This window comes from Oncorhynchus mykiss, chromosome 17, assembly GCF_057628025.1.
Source record: "Oncorhynchus mykiss isolate SJ-2025 chromosome 17, ASM5762802v1, whole genome shotgun sequence".
Classification (NCBI taxonomy): domain Eukaryota; kingdom Metazoa; phylum Chordata; class Actinopteri; order Salmoniformes; family Salmonidae; genus Oncorhynchus; species Oncorhynchus mykiss.
In genome coordinates this window covers 5400001-5414253 of record NC_143038.1, presented here as the reverse complement: position 1 = coordinate 5414253, position 14253 = coordinate 5400001, and the positions used below count along the sequence as shown (strand labels likewise).

The 14253-nt window shown below is 44.7% G+C and overlaps 1 protein-coding gene across 6 annotated transcripts in view; it reads left to right on the top strand.

Moving 5' to 3' along the window:
- The window catches only part of LOC110493527 (ras and Rab interactor 2), a 50252-nt gene that overhangs the window by 10964 nt on the left and 25035 nt on the right, over positions 1-14253 (top strand). For 5 of the 6 annotated variants that reach the window (XR_016487700.1, XM_036949452.2, XM_036949454.2 and 2 more), the window contains exons 2-6: positions 3920-4102; positions 6423-6515; positions 12756-12856; positions 13284-13482; positions 13689-13809. Coding sequence is in view for 5 of the 6 variants with exons in the window: in XM_036949452.2 (XP_036805347.2) it covers positions 4019-4102; positions 6423-6515; positions 12756-12856; positions 13284-13482; positions 13689-13809 (598 nt within the window). In the remaining variant the exon portion in view is untranslated. Of the gene's footprint in view, positions 1-3919; positions 4103-4227; positions 5166-6422; positions 6516-12755; positions 12857-13283; positions 13483-13688; positions 13810-14253 lie in introns of those variants that run through there. The other variant, XM_036949453.2, reaches the window with a different exon arrangement.

Genomic DNA, 14253 nt, shown 5'->3' with positions numbered 1-14253 from the left:
GACCAAGCTGAGCCAGTGGAGTGAACATAATGACATTTCCACAGTTCATTCTGCCTGAGCTGAACTGCCACTGTACTCCGCACGGCTCCGGGGCTGTCTTCCTGTTAATCCCAATACCCAGCATGCACTGTGTGTCTCATGTTATGGTTTGTGACAGAGAGTGTTCACCCCAGATAGTTAGATTCCATGCATTTTCATGAGAGGCATGCGTACATAGTAGCCTACAGACAGCAGTGCTATTGAGTTATTCGACTATAGGAACACACATCAGAGGATATGAGAGTTGCTATAGGAACTAGAATATTCATAAAAATCAGACTGTTCCTAGAACAGGGAAAGGGGATATGTGGTGCAGTCATTTGTCAGAGACACAGTCAGAACAGTAAGGACTGCTGTCCAGGAAATGTCCTCTTCAGCAGGTAAAGGTTTTGTTTCCTCTTCTGCTAGTCGACGGCTCTCAAATCAAACCAGACTTCCCCTTTTTTAAAGACAGGCTATATTTTTATTGTACATTTATTAAACCATGTCGTCCCATTGAGGTCAGAAGACTTTGTTCCCAATACCTTTTCTGCTGACAAGACACCAGGTGGAACTTACGGTTACAACGTTTTCTCAGTTGGGTTTTACAACACACCATGGTTGGATTTATAGAGTAGTTTCCTGAGAAACTCCCTTGACAATGACCTGGCAGGGTGAAGGAACATGTGTTCCTCCGTTATCACTGTGTTCCCCAGCCTAAATAAAACAGCCATGCAGAACTGAAGATAACCCCATGTCTCTGTGAGCCAGTCAGGAAACAGCAGGCCTGTACAACGACAGGCTTCCAGCCACAGACAGGCGGACCAGCTGGGGATAGGGATGGACTGAAAACGTCTTTCACTTCAGGTCCACGGTTAGGTTTCTTTACAGTCTTTCATAATGGTAACAATAATCTCTGTATTTTAGTATGGGAGGCTCATTTGAGAACAAATAGAAGACATGGTTTCTGTTTGGAATGGGAGAATGCTGTGAAATGTTGAACGATGATGACACACTTAAAAGCCTCCATTACCCTGCACACAACACCGTGCAGAACTGATGAATAAGTTCCCAATTAAATCTGCTGAACTCCAGCTGAGAATGTCTTAGCACAGAGACTCCTGCCAGTACTGCGCTATCTGACAGGAAACTAGGCCGTTCCATTCCTCTCCTCTGTTTCTTTTATTCTCTTTTCTGGGGATCACTTCCTTCCTGTTGGAGATGAAAGTGAATAGAACATCTCACTGAACTGCTGCCAGAGAGAGAGGAGAGAGAAGAGAGAGGAGAGAGGGCAGGGGTCCTGCTAAAGGCTTCAGCGTAGAATGGAGAGAGATCGGGGGAGAGAAGAGAGAGAGGGGTGCACAACTGTCCCCTTTCATCTACAGCCTCCAATAACACCCCTCCACTATGCATACACATTTTGTGCGTACACAAACACACTTTCATTCTCCAAAATAAACAAACACGCGCACACACACACACACACACACACACACACACAGAAGAGTAATGTCTTGCAGCCCTAGGTGTGAGCATACCTTGGGATAACGCAGGTTGACATTTATTGGGAAGAATTTTATCCTGGAGGCAGAACTGGGTTATTTCCACTAGATGGGACAGCTGCAATGTCAAAATTGGCTGTATTGTAAAAATTCCAAAAATTGCTTTTTGGTTTTCATTTTAGATTAGGGTTGGCAGTGGGGTACATCCATTTGAATTCAATCACTTTTTGACAGGCACCCCTTTTGGTTTGAACGAAACCTTCCATACATATTTGCCCATTGTGGAAGTGCTCAGAAAGTTTCAGTTGAGATTTATCCAATTTAAATCACATGTCATTTCAATCATAGAAATATATTTCATAGAATGGACCTATCCCTTCAGACCACTGCAGTTTAGCCGGTGCACCATTGAAATTGAAATTGAATTGACATTTGAACTTCTAATTCAAATCAAATGTTATTGGTCACATACACATGGTTAGCAGATGTATATACGAGTGTAGCGAAATGCTTGTGTTTCTAGTTCCGACAGTGCAGTAATATCTAATAAGTAAACGAACAATTCCCCAACAACAACCTAATACACACAAATCTAAAGGGGTGAATGAGAAGATGTACATATAAGCATAATGATGAGCGATGGCCGAACGAGAATGAAAGATATGTAAACATTATTAAAGTGGCATTATTTAGAGTGGCTTTGTATAAAGTGACTAATGATTATTAAAGTGGCCAGTGATTGGGTCTCAAAGTAGGCAGCAGCCTTTCTGAGTTAGTGATGGCTGTTTAGCAGTCTTATGGCCTTGAGATAGAAGCTGTTTTTCAGTATCCCAGCTTTGATGCATCTGTACTGACCTCGCCTTCTGGACGGTAGCGGTGTGAACAGGCAGTGGCTCGGGTGGTTGATGTCCTTGATGATCTTTTTGGCCTTCCTGTGACATCATGTGCTGTAGCCGTCATGAAGGGCAGGTAGTTTGCCCCCGGTGATGCGTTGTGCAGACCGCACCACCCTCTGGAGAGCCTTGCAGTTGAGGGGGGTGTAGTTGCCGTACCAGGCTGTGATACAGCCCGACAGGATGCTCTCGATTGTGCATCTGTAAAAGTGTGTCAGGGTTTTGGGTGACAAGACACATTTCTTCAGCCTCCTGAGGTTGAAGAGGCTCTGCTGCGTCTTCTTCACTACACTGTCTGTGTGGTTGGATCATTTCCGTTTGTCTGTGATATTTATGCCGAGGAACTTAAAACTTTCCACCTTCTCCACTGCTGTCCCTTCGATGTGGATAGGGGTGTGAAGTCCACAATCCTCTCCTTTGTTTTGTTGACGTTGATTGAGAGGTTGTTTTCCTGACACCACACTCCGAGTGCCCTCACCTCCTCCCTGTAGGCTGTCTTGTCATTGTTGGTAATAAAGCCCACTACTGTTCTGTCTTCTGCAAACTTGATGACTGAGTTACTAATTACTACTACAAAGATGACCGCCGGTCCACCCACTGTCAAATGTCAACTTAAATGGTCATATCTATTCTATTGTCTATATTTCGATGATTTCAAAAGGTTTCCTATGGAAGTTTTACAGTATAATAATAATAACAGTTATTACCTTTCAAGACAACATTCTCTGATGTGTGGACCTCCAACCATCTTTGTGGTACTATTTGAAAGGTGAGGTTTTTTATTTTAATACATTATTCAGCCAAAATATGACACCATCCCTTTATTAAAGAGCATGTTGTGTCACAACTGATGGCAGGCACAACACAAAAACCTCAGATGGTGTAAAATATGGTCTAAGCTACAACAGTTTACAAGTATTTTGATAATTGAGGTAAAACAAAATGACATACAAAGTTTAGTTTAAATCAAAAGGAATGCTGTCAAAAAGTGATTGAATTCAAATGTCTTTGCCCAGTATGGTCAAGTGGAGGGTTAAGGTTAGGGTTAGGTTTAAAATCAGACTTTATGACTTTGTGGCTGTGCCAGCTAGTGACCATTCTGCAGAGCTGCCTCCAGAACAAGATTCATGACAAAACGCTAACCTGCGCAGAAAAAATTGTTGATGAATGCCCTTGATTGGTCTATGGGAGAGGAAATTAAAAGTTATTGTAACATCAAGGGTACATCAAGGTTCACTGAAAGACTGAAACAGGCCAAACAGCCTGTATTAACTTACTATGGGAAAAAGGAGAGGAATAACAATGTTGGAACCATGGCTGTAATTGCTGGAAAATAGATTAAATGAAAGGACATGGGAAAGAAGCTAGCTAGAGGGACAGAGAGAGGGAAGGAGTTTGATACTGTCCTACTAGCCTCTGTCATTTGTTGACTTGCTGTGGCCATAGATGGAATTTTCTCCAGTCTCACCACAGCTAATCTGTCTGTCTGTTTGTTTGACCCCATAGGACTCCAGCCGACGTCAACACGGACGTCTAGACCTAAACACAGACGTCTAGACCTAAACACAGACGTCTAGACCTAAACACAGACATCTAGACCTAAGCATGGCTGCTACGCTGCCATCTACGCTGCCATCTACACTGCCCAGACCAGACTGTCATATGGACAGGAGTGGGAGCTTCTTTAAGGTAAGTTAAGCTTACTCTTGTTAGAGTACAAAGATGAGAGAGAGAAAGGGACGAGATAAGACAAGGGGATGTTGGTGATGATGTTACATCAGAGAGACAGAGATAGTTTCATACTGTCCTGGTAGTGTCATGCCCTGACCTTAGAGAGCCGTCCGGAAGCTCCGGTCCCTAGTCCGGAGCCTCCAGCAACGGTCCCCAGTCCGGAGCCTCCAGCGACGGTCCCCAGTCCGGAGCCTGCAGCGACGGTCCCCAGTCCAGAGCCTGCAGTGACGGTCCCCAGTCCGAAGCCTGCAGCGACGGTCCCCAGTCTGGAGCCTGCAGCGACGGTCCCCAGTCCGGAGCCTCCAGCGACGGTCCCCAGTCCGGAGCCTCCAGCGACGGTCCGCAGTCCGGAGCCTCCAGCGAGGGTCTGCATTCCGGAGCCTCCAGCGGGGGTTCCTAATCTAGAGCCTCCGGCGATGATCCACGGTCCGGTTCCTCCGGCGATGATCCACGGTCCGGTTCCTCTGGCGATGAACCCACGGTCCGGTTCCTCCGGCAACGATCCACGGTCCGGTTCCACAGAAGTGGAGGGTTCAGCGTGCGGAGCGAAGCTACGTCCCGAACCGGAGCCGCCACCGAGGATAGATGCCCCCCCGGACCCTCCCCTATAGAGTCAGGTTTTGCGGCAGGAGTCCGCACCTTTGTTGGGGGGGGGGGTACTGTCACGCCCTGACCTTAGAGAGACGTTTTATTTCTCTATTTGGTTAGGACAGGGTGTGATTTGGGTGGGCATTCTATGTTTTGTATTTCTTTGTTTTGGTCGGGTATGGTTCCCAATCAGAGGCAGCTGTCTATCGTTGTCTCTGATTGGGAATCATACTTAGGCAGCCTTTTTCCCACCTAATGTTGTGGGTAATTATTTATTTTCTGTGTGTATTTGTGTGCGCCACGGTTGCGTCACGGTCGGTTTCTGTTTACCTGTTTTTTGTGAAGGTTTCACTTTATTAAAGATGTGGAATTACATGCACGCTGCTCCTTGGCTCATCTAAGACAGGGAGTTTGAAGACAGTGAACGTGACAGGTAGAGCCTATAAGAAGAACAACAACAACAATTCCCTGTCTGCTCTCTCAATGTGGCCAGAAACTGAATTTCCATCAGCCCCATCACCAACTGTATGTGTTTGTGCTTGACTCCATATACACTCTCAGAAAAAAAGTACTGAATTGTACTTAAAGTGTACAAACGCTTGTCACTGTAGTGGTACCCTGTAAGGTATGTCCATTGTTCCATTATTTGTAGGTATGTAATTGTAGTCTTGCAGTTTCTATCTTAAAAGAGCCAAAATATACATATCTGCCTTTTTAGGTTACCACCACAGTGACAAAGCCCTTTGTTCCTTTTAAGTGGCAAAAATGTACCACTTCTCTATACCAAGGCCCTCATATATACACGCCTCTCCGCCATCCTACTTCTAACACCAATTTAGCGAATTCGGTGGGTTGTTCCGACCGGGATTCAAACCTGCGTCCAGCAACTGCAAAGCCAACACCTTAACCAGTACGCCAAGAGGTACCTATTGACAAGGTCGCTCAGTGTTTGGTTAACGTTGCTACAATATTAATTACAGCTCTTTATTGTCGCATGCGTTTCTGTTGCCTTTATAAAGACTTCAGAACTGGCAGTGGACATGCTCACACTTGAACTAACATAACCACAGACCACTTAAACTGGTACAACATTTCCAATCACGGGTGGCCAAAAATAACTAACTGAAAACCACGCCCCCACTAAGCCATACCTCCGATGATTGTATAAAAAGGTACCATCATACTAGATTATCCGCACATGTACCCTAAAAGGTACCATTATACTAGATTATCCACACATGTACCCTAAAAGTTACCATTATACTAGATTATCCACACATGTACCCTAAAAGGTACCATTATACTAGATTATCCGCACATGTACCCTAAAAGGTACCATTATACTAGATTATCCCACACATATACCCTAAAAGGTACCATTATACTAGATTATCCGCACATGTACCCTAAAAGGTACCATTATACTAGATTATCCCACACATATACCCTAAAAGGTACCATTATACTAGATTATCCGCACATGTACCCTAAAAGGTACCATTATACTAGATTATCCCACACATATACCCTAAAAGGTACCATTATACTAGATTATCCACACATGTACCCTAAAAGGTACCGAACAGGGCCATGTGAGCTCATATGTGTACCTCTGAAGGTACATTTTATATTTTTGTAACCCAGGGAAAAATACTGTACCCTAACCGTACCCTTTTCTCCGAGAGTGTAGGTCTCAGATGGACTCACAGACTCAGACCTAATCATGTCTGCTACGCTGCCCAGACCAGACTGTCATATGGACAGGAGAGGAAGCTTCTTTAAGGTAAGTTAAGTTTACTCTTATGTTTATCCATTAGCTTACTTTTGTTCCCAGGTTTATCTTATGTTGCCACATAGTGTAATAGCGCTCAAGTTGAGGACAGATGGAGAGTGTGAGGCTTGAACAATGCCTGCTGCAGTCATTGGAATCATCGCAAATGCACACACAGCAACCATAAAATACACACACACACACACAGAGTAGTTGTCAGCCCTTTATGCAGCCTCCGGTTAAACCCTTTCATGACGTTGTTTTAGGAACACGGTCTATTCCTAGAGACATAATGAGCACGGTCCGTTCCGCTGTGTCTTAGTTTCATGCTGCTGTTTCTTCCATCAGTATCCTCTCCCTTCATCTCTCCCTCTTTAGTCAGACCACACTAACTGCCTCTGAGAGTTATCCAATCGTCATGTCATAATCGTTCTGTTATCCAATCTTCATGACTGCAGTGGGCTATCCGCTATACAGTGCCTTGCGAAAGTATTCGGCCCCCTTGAACTTTGCGACCTTTTGCCACATTTCAGGCTTCAAACATAAAGATATAAAACTGTATTTTTTTGTGAAGAATCAACAACAAGTGGGACACAATCATGAAGTGGAATGACATTTATTGGATATTTCAAACTTTTTTAACAAATCAAAAACTGAAAAATTGGGCGTGCAAAATTATTCAGCCCCCTTAAGTTAATACTTTGTAGCGCCACCTTTTGCTGCGATTACAGCTGTAAGTCGCTTGGGGTATGTCTCTATCAGTTTTGCACATCGAGAGACTGACATTTTTTCTCATTCCTCCTTGCAAAACAGCTCGAGCTCAGTGAGGTTGGATGGAGAGCATTTGTGAACAGCAGTTTTCAGTTCTTTCCACAGATTCTCGATTGGATTCAGGTCTGGACTTTGACTTGGCCATTCTAACACCTGGATATGTTTATTTTTGAACCATTCCATTGTAGATTTTGCTTTATGTTTTGGATCATTGTCTTGTTGGAAGACAAATCTCCGTCCCAGTCTCAGGTCTTTTGCAGACTCCATCAGGTTCTCTTCCAGAATGGTCCTGTATTTGGCTCCATCCATCTTCCCATCAATTTTAACCATCTTCCCTGTCCCTGCTGAAGAAAAGCAGGCCCAAACCATGATGCTGCCACCACCATGTTTGACAGTGGAGATGGTGTGTTCAGGGTGATGAGCTGTGTTGCTTTTACGCCAAACATAACATTTTGCATTGTTGCCAAAAAGTTCAATTTTGGTTTCATCTGACCAGAGCACCTTCTTCCACATGTTTGGTGTGTCTCCCAGGTGGCTTGTGGCAAACTTTAAATGACACTTTTATGGATATCTTTAAGAAATGGCTTTCTTCTTGCCACTCTTCCATAAAGGCCAGATTTGTGCAATATACGACTGATTGTTGTCCTATGGACAGAGTCTCCCACCTCAGCTGTAGATCTCTGCAGTTCATCCAGAGTGATCATGGGCCTCTTGGCTGCATCTCTGATCAGTCTTCTCCTTGTATGAGCTGAAAGTTTAGAGGGACGGCCAGGTCTTGGTAGATTTGCAGTGGTCTGATACTCCTTCCATTTCAATATTATCGCTTGCACAGTGCTCCTTGGGATGTTTAAAGCTTGGGAAATCTTTTTGTATCCAAATCCGGCTTTAAACTTCTTCACAACAGTATCTCGGACCTGCCTGGTGTGTTCCTTGTTCTTCATGATGCTCTCTGCGCTTTTAACGGACCTCTGAGACTATCACAGTGCAGGTGCATTTATACGGAGACTTGATTACACACAGGTGGATTGTATTTATCATCATTAGTCATTTAGGTCAACATTGGATCATTCAGAGATCCTCACTGAACTTCTGGAGAGAGTTTGCTGCACTGAAAGTAAAGGGGCTGAATAATTTTGCACGCCCAATTTTTCAGTTTTTGTTTTGTTAAAAAAGTTTGAAATATCCAATAAATGTCGTTCCACTTCATGATTGTGTCCCACTTGTTGTTGATTCTTCACAAAAAAATACAGTTTTATATCTTTATGTTTGAAGCCTGAAATGTGGCAAAAGGTCGCAAAGTTCAAGGGGGCCGAATACTTTCGCAAGGCACTGTATATCCGGCAATAGAAGGATGCCTTATACTGCAACTGTTGTGTATTTAGCCATATACTGTTGCTTCAGTTGATAACCTTTACACAAGGTGTCTACCGTAAACAGAGGATTGAGACGAGGTTATGGATGTGCGATGCAAAGAGTTACGGAGACTTACAGAGTGAATGTATACACTGACAGATAGACGTGAGATTGTACTGTCTCTTCTTATCTCTTTTCTCCCTCTGTCTCTCCATCCATCCTCTCTCTTTCTCTCTCTCTCTCTCTCTTTCTTTCTTCCTCTCTCTCTCTCTATTTCTTTCTCCCTCTCTCCACTCTCCCTAGCCCCAGTGAAAGCGCTCTCTGTAGGTCAAAACAACACGGTTCCCCATTGACTCCATCATCATGGCTTTAACTTCAGCCCATGCAGAGAATCGCTTACCTCCGAATCTGCACTCATTAAAGAGCTAGAGTTAATGACGACATTGTTGTTGGACACAGCCCTCCTGAGAGAGAGAAAGACTGTGTGGCGAGAGAGAGAGAGGTGGAAAGAGAGAGCGAGTGAGAGATGGAAAAAGCATTGTATCCAATGTGATGTGATTGATAAAAATGGGAAAAGAAGAGAAAGGAAGAGGTGGGTGAAGGGTAAGAGAGAAAGATAGATCAAGAGAGATATGGAAGGATATGTGTTATTTTTCCTCCGCATTTTCCTGGGCACCAGTAGTTTCAACCTCCCCGGGAAGGAGTGGTCCACCCTCAATAGGTTCAGGACTGTCCACATCCCATGCCTCGCCAAATCAAATGTTATTAGTCACATGCGCCGAATACAACAGGTAGACCTTACAATGAAATGCTTACTTATAAGCCCCTAACCAACAATGCAGTTTAAAAAATATGAATTAAGAATGAAAAGGGACAAGTATCTAAACAGCAGCAGTAATATAACAATAGCAAGGCTATATAAAGGGCGTTCCGGTACAGAGTCAATGTGCGGGGGCACTGGTTAGTCGAGGTAGTTGAGGTAATATGTACATGTAGGTAGAGTTATTAAAGTGACTATGCAGATATAATGACAGAGAGTAGCAGCGGTGTAAAAGGGGGGGGGGATGCAAATAGTCTGGGTAGCCATTTGATTAGTTGTTCAGGAGTCTTATGGTTTGGGGGTAGAAGCTGTTTAGAAGCCTCTTGGACCTAGACTTGGAGCTCCGGTACTGCTTGCCGTGCGGTAGCAGAGAGAACAGTCTATGACTAGGGTGGCTGGAGCCTTTGGCAATTTTTAGGTCCTTCCTCTGACACCGCCTGGTATAGAGGTCCTGGATGGCAGGAAGCTTGGCCCCGGTGATGTACTGGGCCGTTCGCAACACCCTCTGTAGTGCCTTGCGGTCGGAGGCCGAGCAGTTGCCATACCAGGCAGTGATGCAACCAGTCAGGATGCTCTCGATGGTGCAGCTGTAGAACCTTTTGAGGATCTGAGGACCCATGCCAAATCTTTTCAGTCTCCTGAGGGGGAATAGGTTTTTGTCGTGCCCTCTTCTCGACTGCCTTGGTATGCTTGGACCATGTTAGTTTTTGGTGATGTGGACGCCAAGGAACTTGAAGCTCTCAACCTGCTCCACTACAGCCCCATCGATGAGAATGGGGCGTGCTCTGTCCTCCATTTCCTGTAGTCCACAATCATCTCCTTTGTCTTGATCAAGTTGAGGGGAGAGGTTGTTATCCTAGCACCACACGGCCAGGTCTCTGACCTCCTCCATATAGGCTGTCTCGTCGTTGTCGGTGATCAGGCCTACCACTGTTGTGTCCTCTGCAAATGTAATGATGGTGTTGGAGTCGTGCCTGACCGTGCAGTCATGAGTGAACAGGGAGTACAGGAGGGGACTGAGTACACACCCTTGACGGTCCCCCATGTTGAGGATCAGCATGGCAGATGTGTTGTTCGCTACCCTCACCACCTGGGGGGCGGCCCGTCAGGAAGTCCAGGATCCAGTTGCAGAGGGAGGTGTTTAGTTTCAGCGTCCTAAGCTTATTGATGAGCTTTGAGGGCACTATGGTGTTGAATGCTGAGCTATAGTCAATGAACAGCATTCTCACATAGATGTTCATAGTTGTGTCCAAGTGGGAAAGGGCAGGAGTGCAATAGAGATTGCATCATCTGTGGATCTGTTTGGGCGGTATGCAAATTGGAGTGGGTCTAGGGTTTCTGGGAAAATGGTATTGATGTGAGCCATGAAAGCACTTGATGGCTACAGAGGCATTAAAGCAAGCCCCCATGTGCCTGTGGGGTGGAGCAAACCATGCACCACATTTCTGAAGTCTGTCCAATCTACAAACTCAGTGGAGGCCTACTCACCCTCAACACAGCAGGACCGGAAGCAATCGCTTGGCTAAGGGACTTTGTTTTCGCTAAATAAAATATATAAGTGGTTCCACTATAAAAGTAATTGGGCTGAAACAGGGCCTGTATATATGCTGCCATTTAGTTCCATAGCAGGGCACTATGCCCAGAGTAGACCATTGAAGACCTTTCATAATAAATGTGTTCATTTGACCTCATTTTCTGGGAGAGGGGTCTCTCTCACCCTCTCTCCCTGTCTAATTTTCTGGGAGAGGGGTCTCTCTCACCCTCTCTCCCTGTCTAATTTTCTGGGAGAGGGGTCTCTCTCACCCTCTCTCCCTGTCTAATTTTCTTTCAGACTCTCTTGTTCTTTCTCTGTCTCTCTCTCTCTCCCTCTTTCTTTTTCTCTCCCTCTCTCTATCTCTCTCCCTCTCTCTCTCCCTCTCTCTATCTCTCTCTCTTTCAGACTGTCATTCTATGTCTTTCTTTGTCTCTCTCTCTCTCTCTGTTTGTCTCTCTTCAGTTTATAACTATACTCAGCTCTGTCTTAGCTCACTAACGTTTTAAAAGACGTCAGACCACCAGAGACAGAGACAGAGCTGGCTCCACATAGTCCCTGTTATAGTGTAGTAACAGGGGGAACCAGTGGTCTGTGGTTAGTGGTTAGTGGTTATAGTGGTCTGGACTGTGCAGCTATGGGGAGTGCAATAGATTAGCTGATCTAAGGTCAGTTTTGTGTTTTTCCCACCAATCGTTCATGATAGGATTGGGAAACAGTAGGCTGATCCTAGATCTGTGACTATTGGCAACTTCTACTCAGAACAAACAATTAGGGGGTCTGTGGTGTGGGAAATATTTCCACCTAGTGGTCAGATTATGTAACACAGTTGGTAAGAACCTACAGGCTTCTCTTCTTTCCTTGTTTCCTACATATTCACTAATGTAGAAACACAAACTAGTGAGAGAAACACCTTAAAAGCCTACTTGTCCTGAAAGGAGGAATTGAGACAAGGAGAGAAAGCCTCTTAAGACTATTGATATGGACCCATGGTGTCAAACCCTAGAAATATAGTTTGACAAGCAACAACATATTCAGTTTTGATGTCATTGTAGTCCAATGCGGGGGGCAGATTTATCTTCACTATGGAAATAGCCTGTCAGATAAGATAGAGGTTTATCCATCAAACACTGTTGGCCTGAGTCACTTCCTCCTTCCTCTTTGTCCCTCTCCTTGGCTTGCATCCCAAATGGCAACCTATTCCCTATGTTGTGGGAAAAGGACTCTGGTCAAAAGTAGTGCACTACATAGGGAATAGGGTGTCATGTTGGGATGCAAATTGTGTTAGCATAGCTAGCTATCTTCCAGATGTTTACGCTTCCCTTGATAAGGATTAGATTAGGAGACTTTTAGCCCTGTAAACTAACGTGTTTATTGTATCTGTGGGAGATGGGGGGGGCTAGGTCGCTGTGTTTCCTGTCCCAAGGAGGGAAGTGAGGTATACACAGGAAAAGTGACTAACCATTTCCCTGCTCCTGGCTTTTTCATGTTGTGCCTCCCTATCTGTTTTTGAGGGACACTTCTCCATTTGCTTTCTCTCTCTCTACCTCTCTCTTTTCAGTTTACTTTCAACCTTTCTCAATGTCTGTTTTCATTCTTTACCTTTACGTTGATCACTCTCTATCTCTCTCTCCATCTTACTCACAAAATCTGTTTAGTTTGCTCTCACTTTCTCACCCTCTCCTCCTTCTCTCCCTCTGTCTCTGACCTAGTCCCTCTCTCCTTCTCCCATGTACACTCGTTCACTCCCTCTCTTTCTCTCCTCCTCTGTGTGTAGCTGATAGACACGTTTGCGTTGGAGATAGGGGAGCTGAAGCAAGAGATGGTCCAGACCTCCCCAACAGAAGACAGAGACCCATACCCTATGGTTCTACAGGGGTAAGTCCAATCCTCCTCTCCTCCTTTCATCCACTTCTTCTTGCTTATTTATCTTATTAGGACTCTTAGTACACATTTTTGTCAATGTTTGAATATAAGACATTTAGTGATGGGGAGCCTTGAGTGTGGCAAATGAAAGGGATAGTAGACTACATTTTATTTGCGTCACTATTCACATCCTAAATGGTCCTTTGTGGAACACTGCATCATGTACTCTTTCACCAGAAGATGGAGACAGTGCCTTATTTTCTATTTTTATTTTCTCCCTCTCTCTCTCTCTCTCTCTCTCTCTCTCTCTCTCTCTCTCTCTCTCTCTCTCTCTCTCTCTCTCTCTCTCTCTCTCTCACACACACACACACATATACTCACTCACTCACACACACACACACATATTCTCTGTCTCTCTCTCCCTTTCATTCTCTATCAGGTTGGAGGGGGAGTTGAGCGGGGTTTACCTCCAGTCCTCGCCCTGTGCTGGCACCAGTGGTGAAAGGGATTCTGGGTACGACTCCCTGCGTAGGCGGATGAGTGTGCTGGACAGACTGAGGCATACGCACCCCGTGTGGCTCCTGCTCACTCTCAGTGACACGGAGGCCACACATATACTGCTGCAGCAGCCTCCAGGGGTGAGAGGGTCAAGGTTCAAGAGTCACGAGGTCACAGTATGACCGTTGTTATTGTCTGGCTTGTATATTATAATTTTTCGAATACGAACAGAAAAGGTGATTAAAGCTGATGGACAGGTGTGAACATGTGGATTAGTGATGTCACTGATGTGACTCTTTGAAAGGTCAACCCTTAATGAGCCTGTCTGTCTCTCTCTCCTGTCCAGGTATTCCTGGTGAGGAAGTCATCCTCTCTTCAGAGGAAAGTTCTGTCTCTAAGGGTCAGTGATGATGACGCCTCAGGAGGAGCCGGCGTCTGTGACTTCCCTGTCAGAGAGAGTCAGTACAGTGAGTGTCATAATGGAACAGCGTGCAGACTATTTATTTTGTTTACTAAACCTCTATTCATCCAGCAGTGACGTCCCAAAGCCCAGCTAACACTCCTGATTGGCTATAGTACAACAAACAGCCTAGTCATTCAATTAATTGAACCTTTATTTATCCTAACATTTCAGTTAAGAATTTTTATTTTATTTACAATGACGACCGGGGCTAGTACCTAAACCAAATGATGAGTTGTCTTTTGCAAAATGAGTGTTTACTTATAGCACATTCAGCCACTGTGCATAGTTTATCAACAGATGCATGACTCAGCATGTTTTCAATTCACCCAGCTGTGCATTTCTCAGACAACAAACAGCCGATACAATGAATCATACCATGACTGTAATCATAGGTCACCTACACTACCATTCAAAAGTTTGGGGTCACTTAGAAATGTCCTTATTTTTG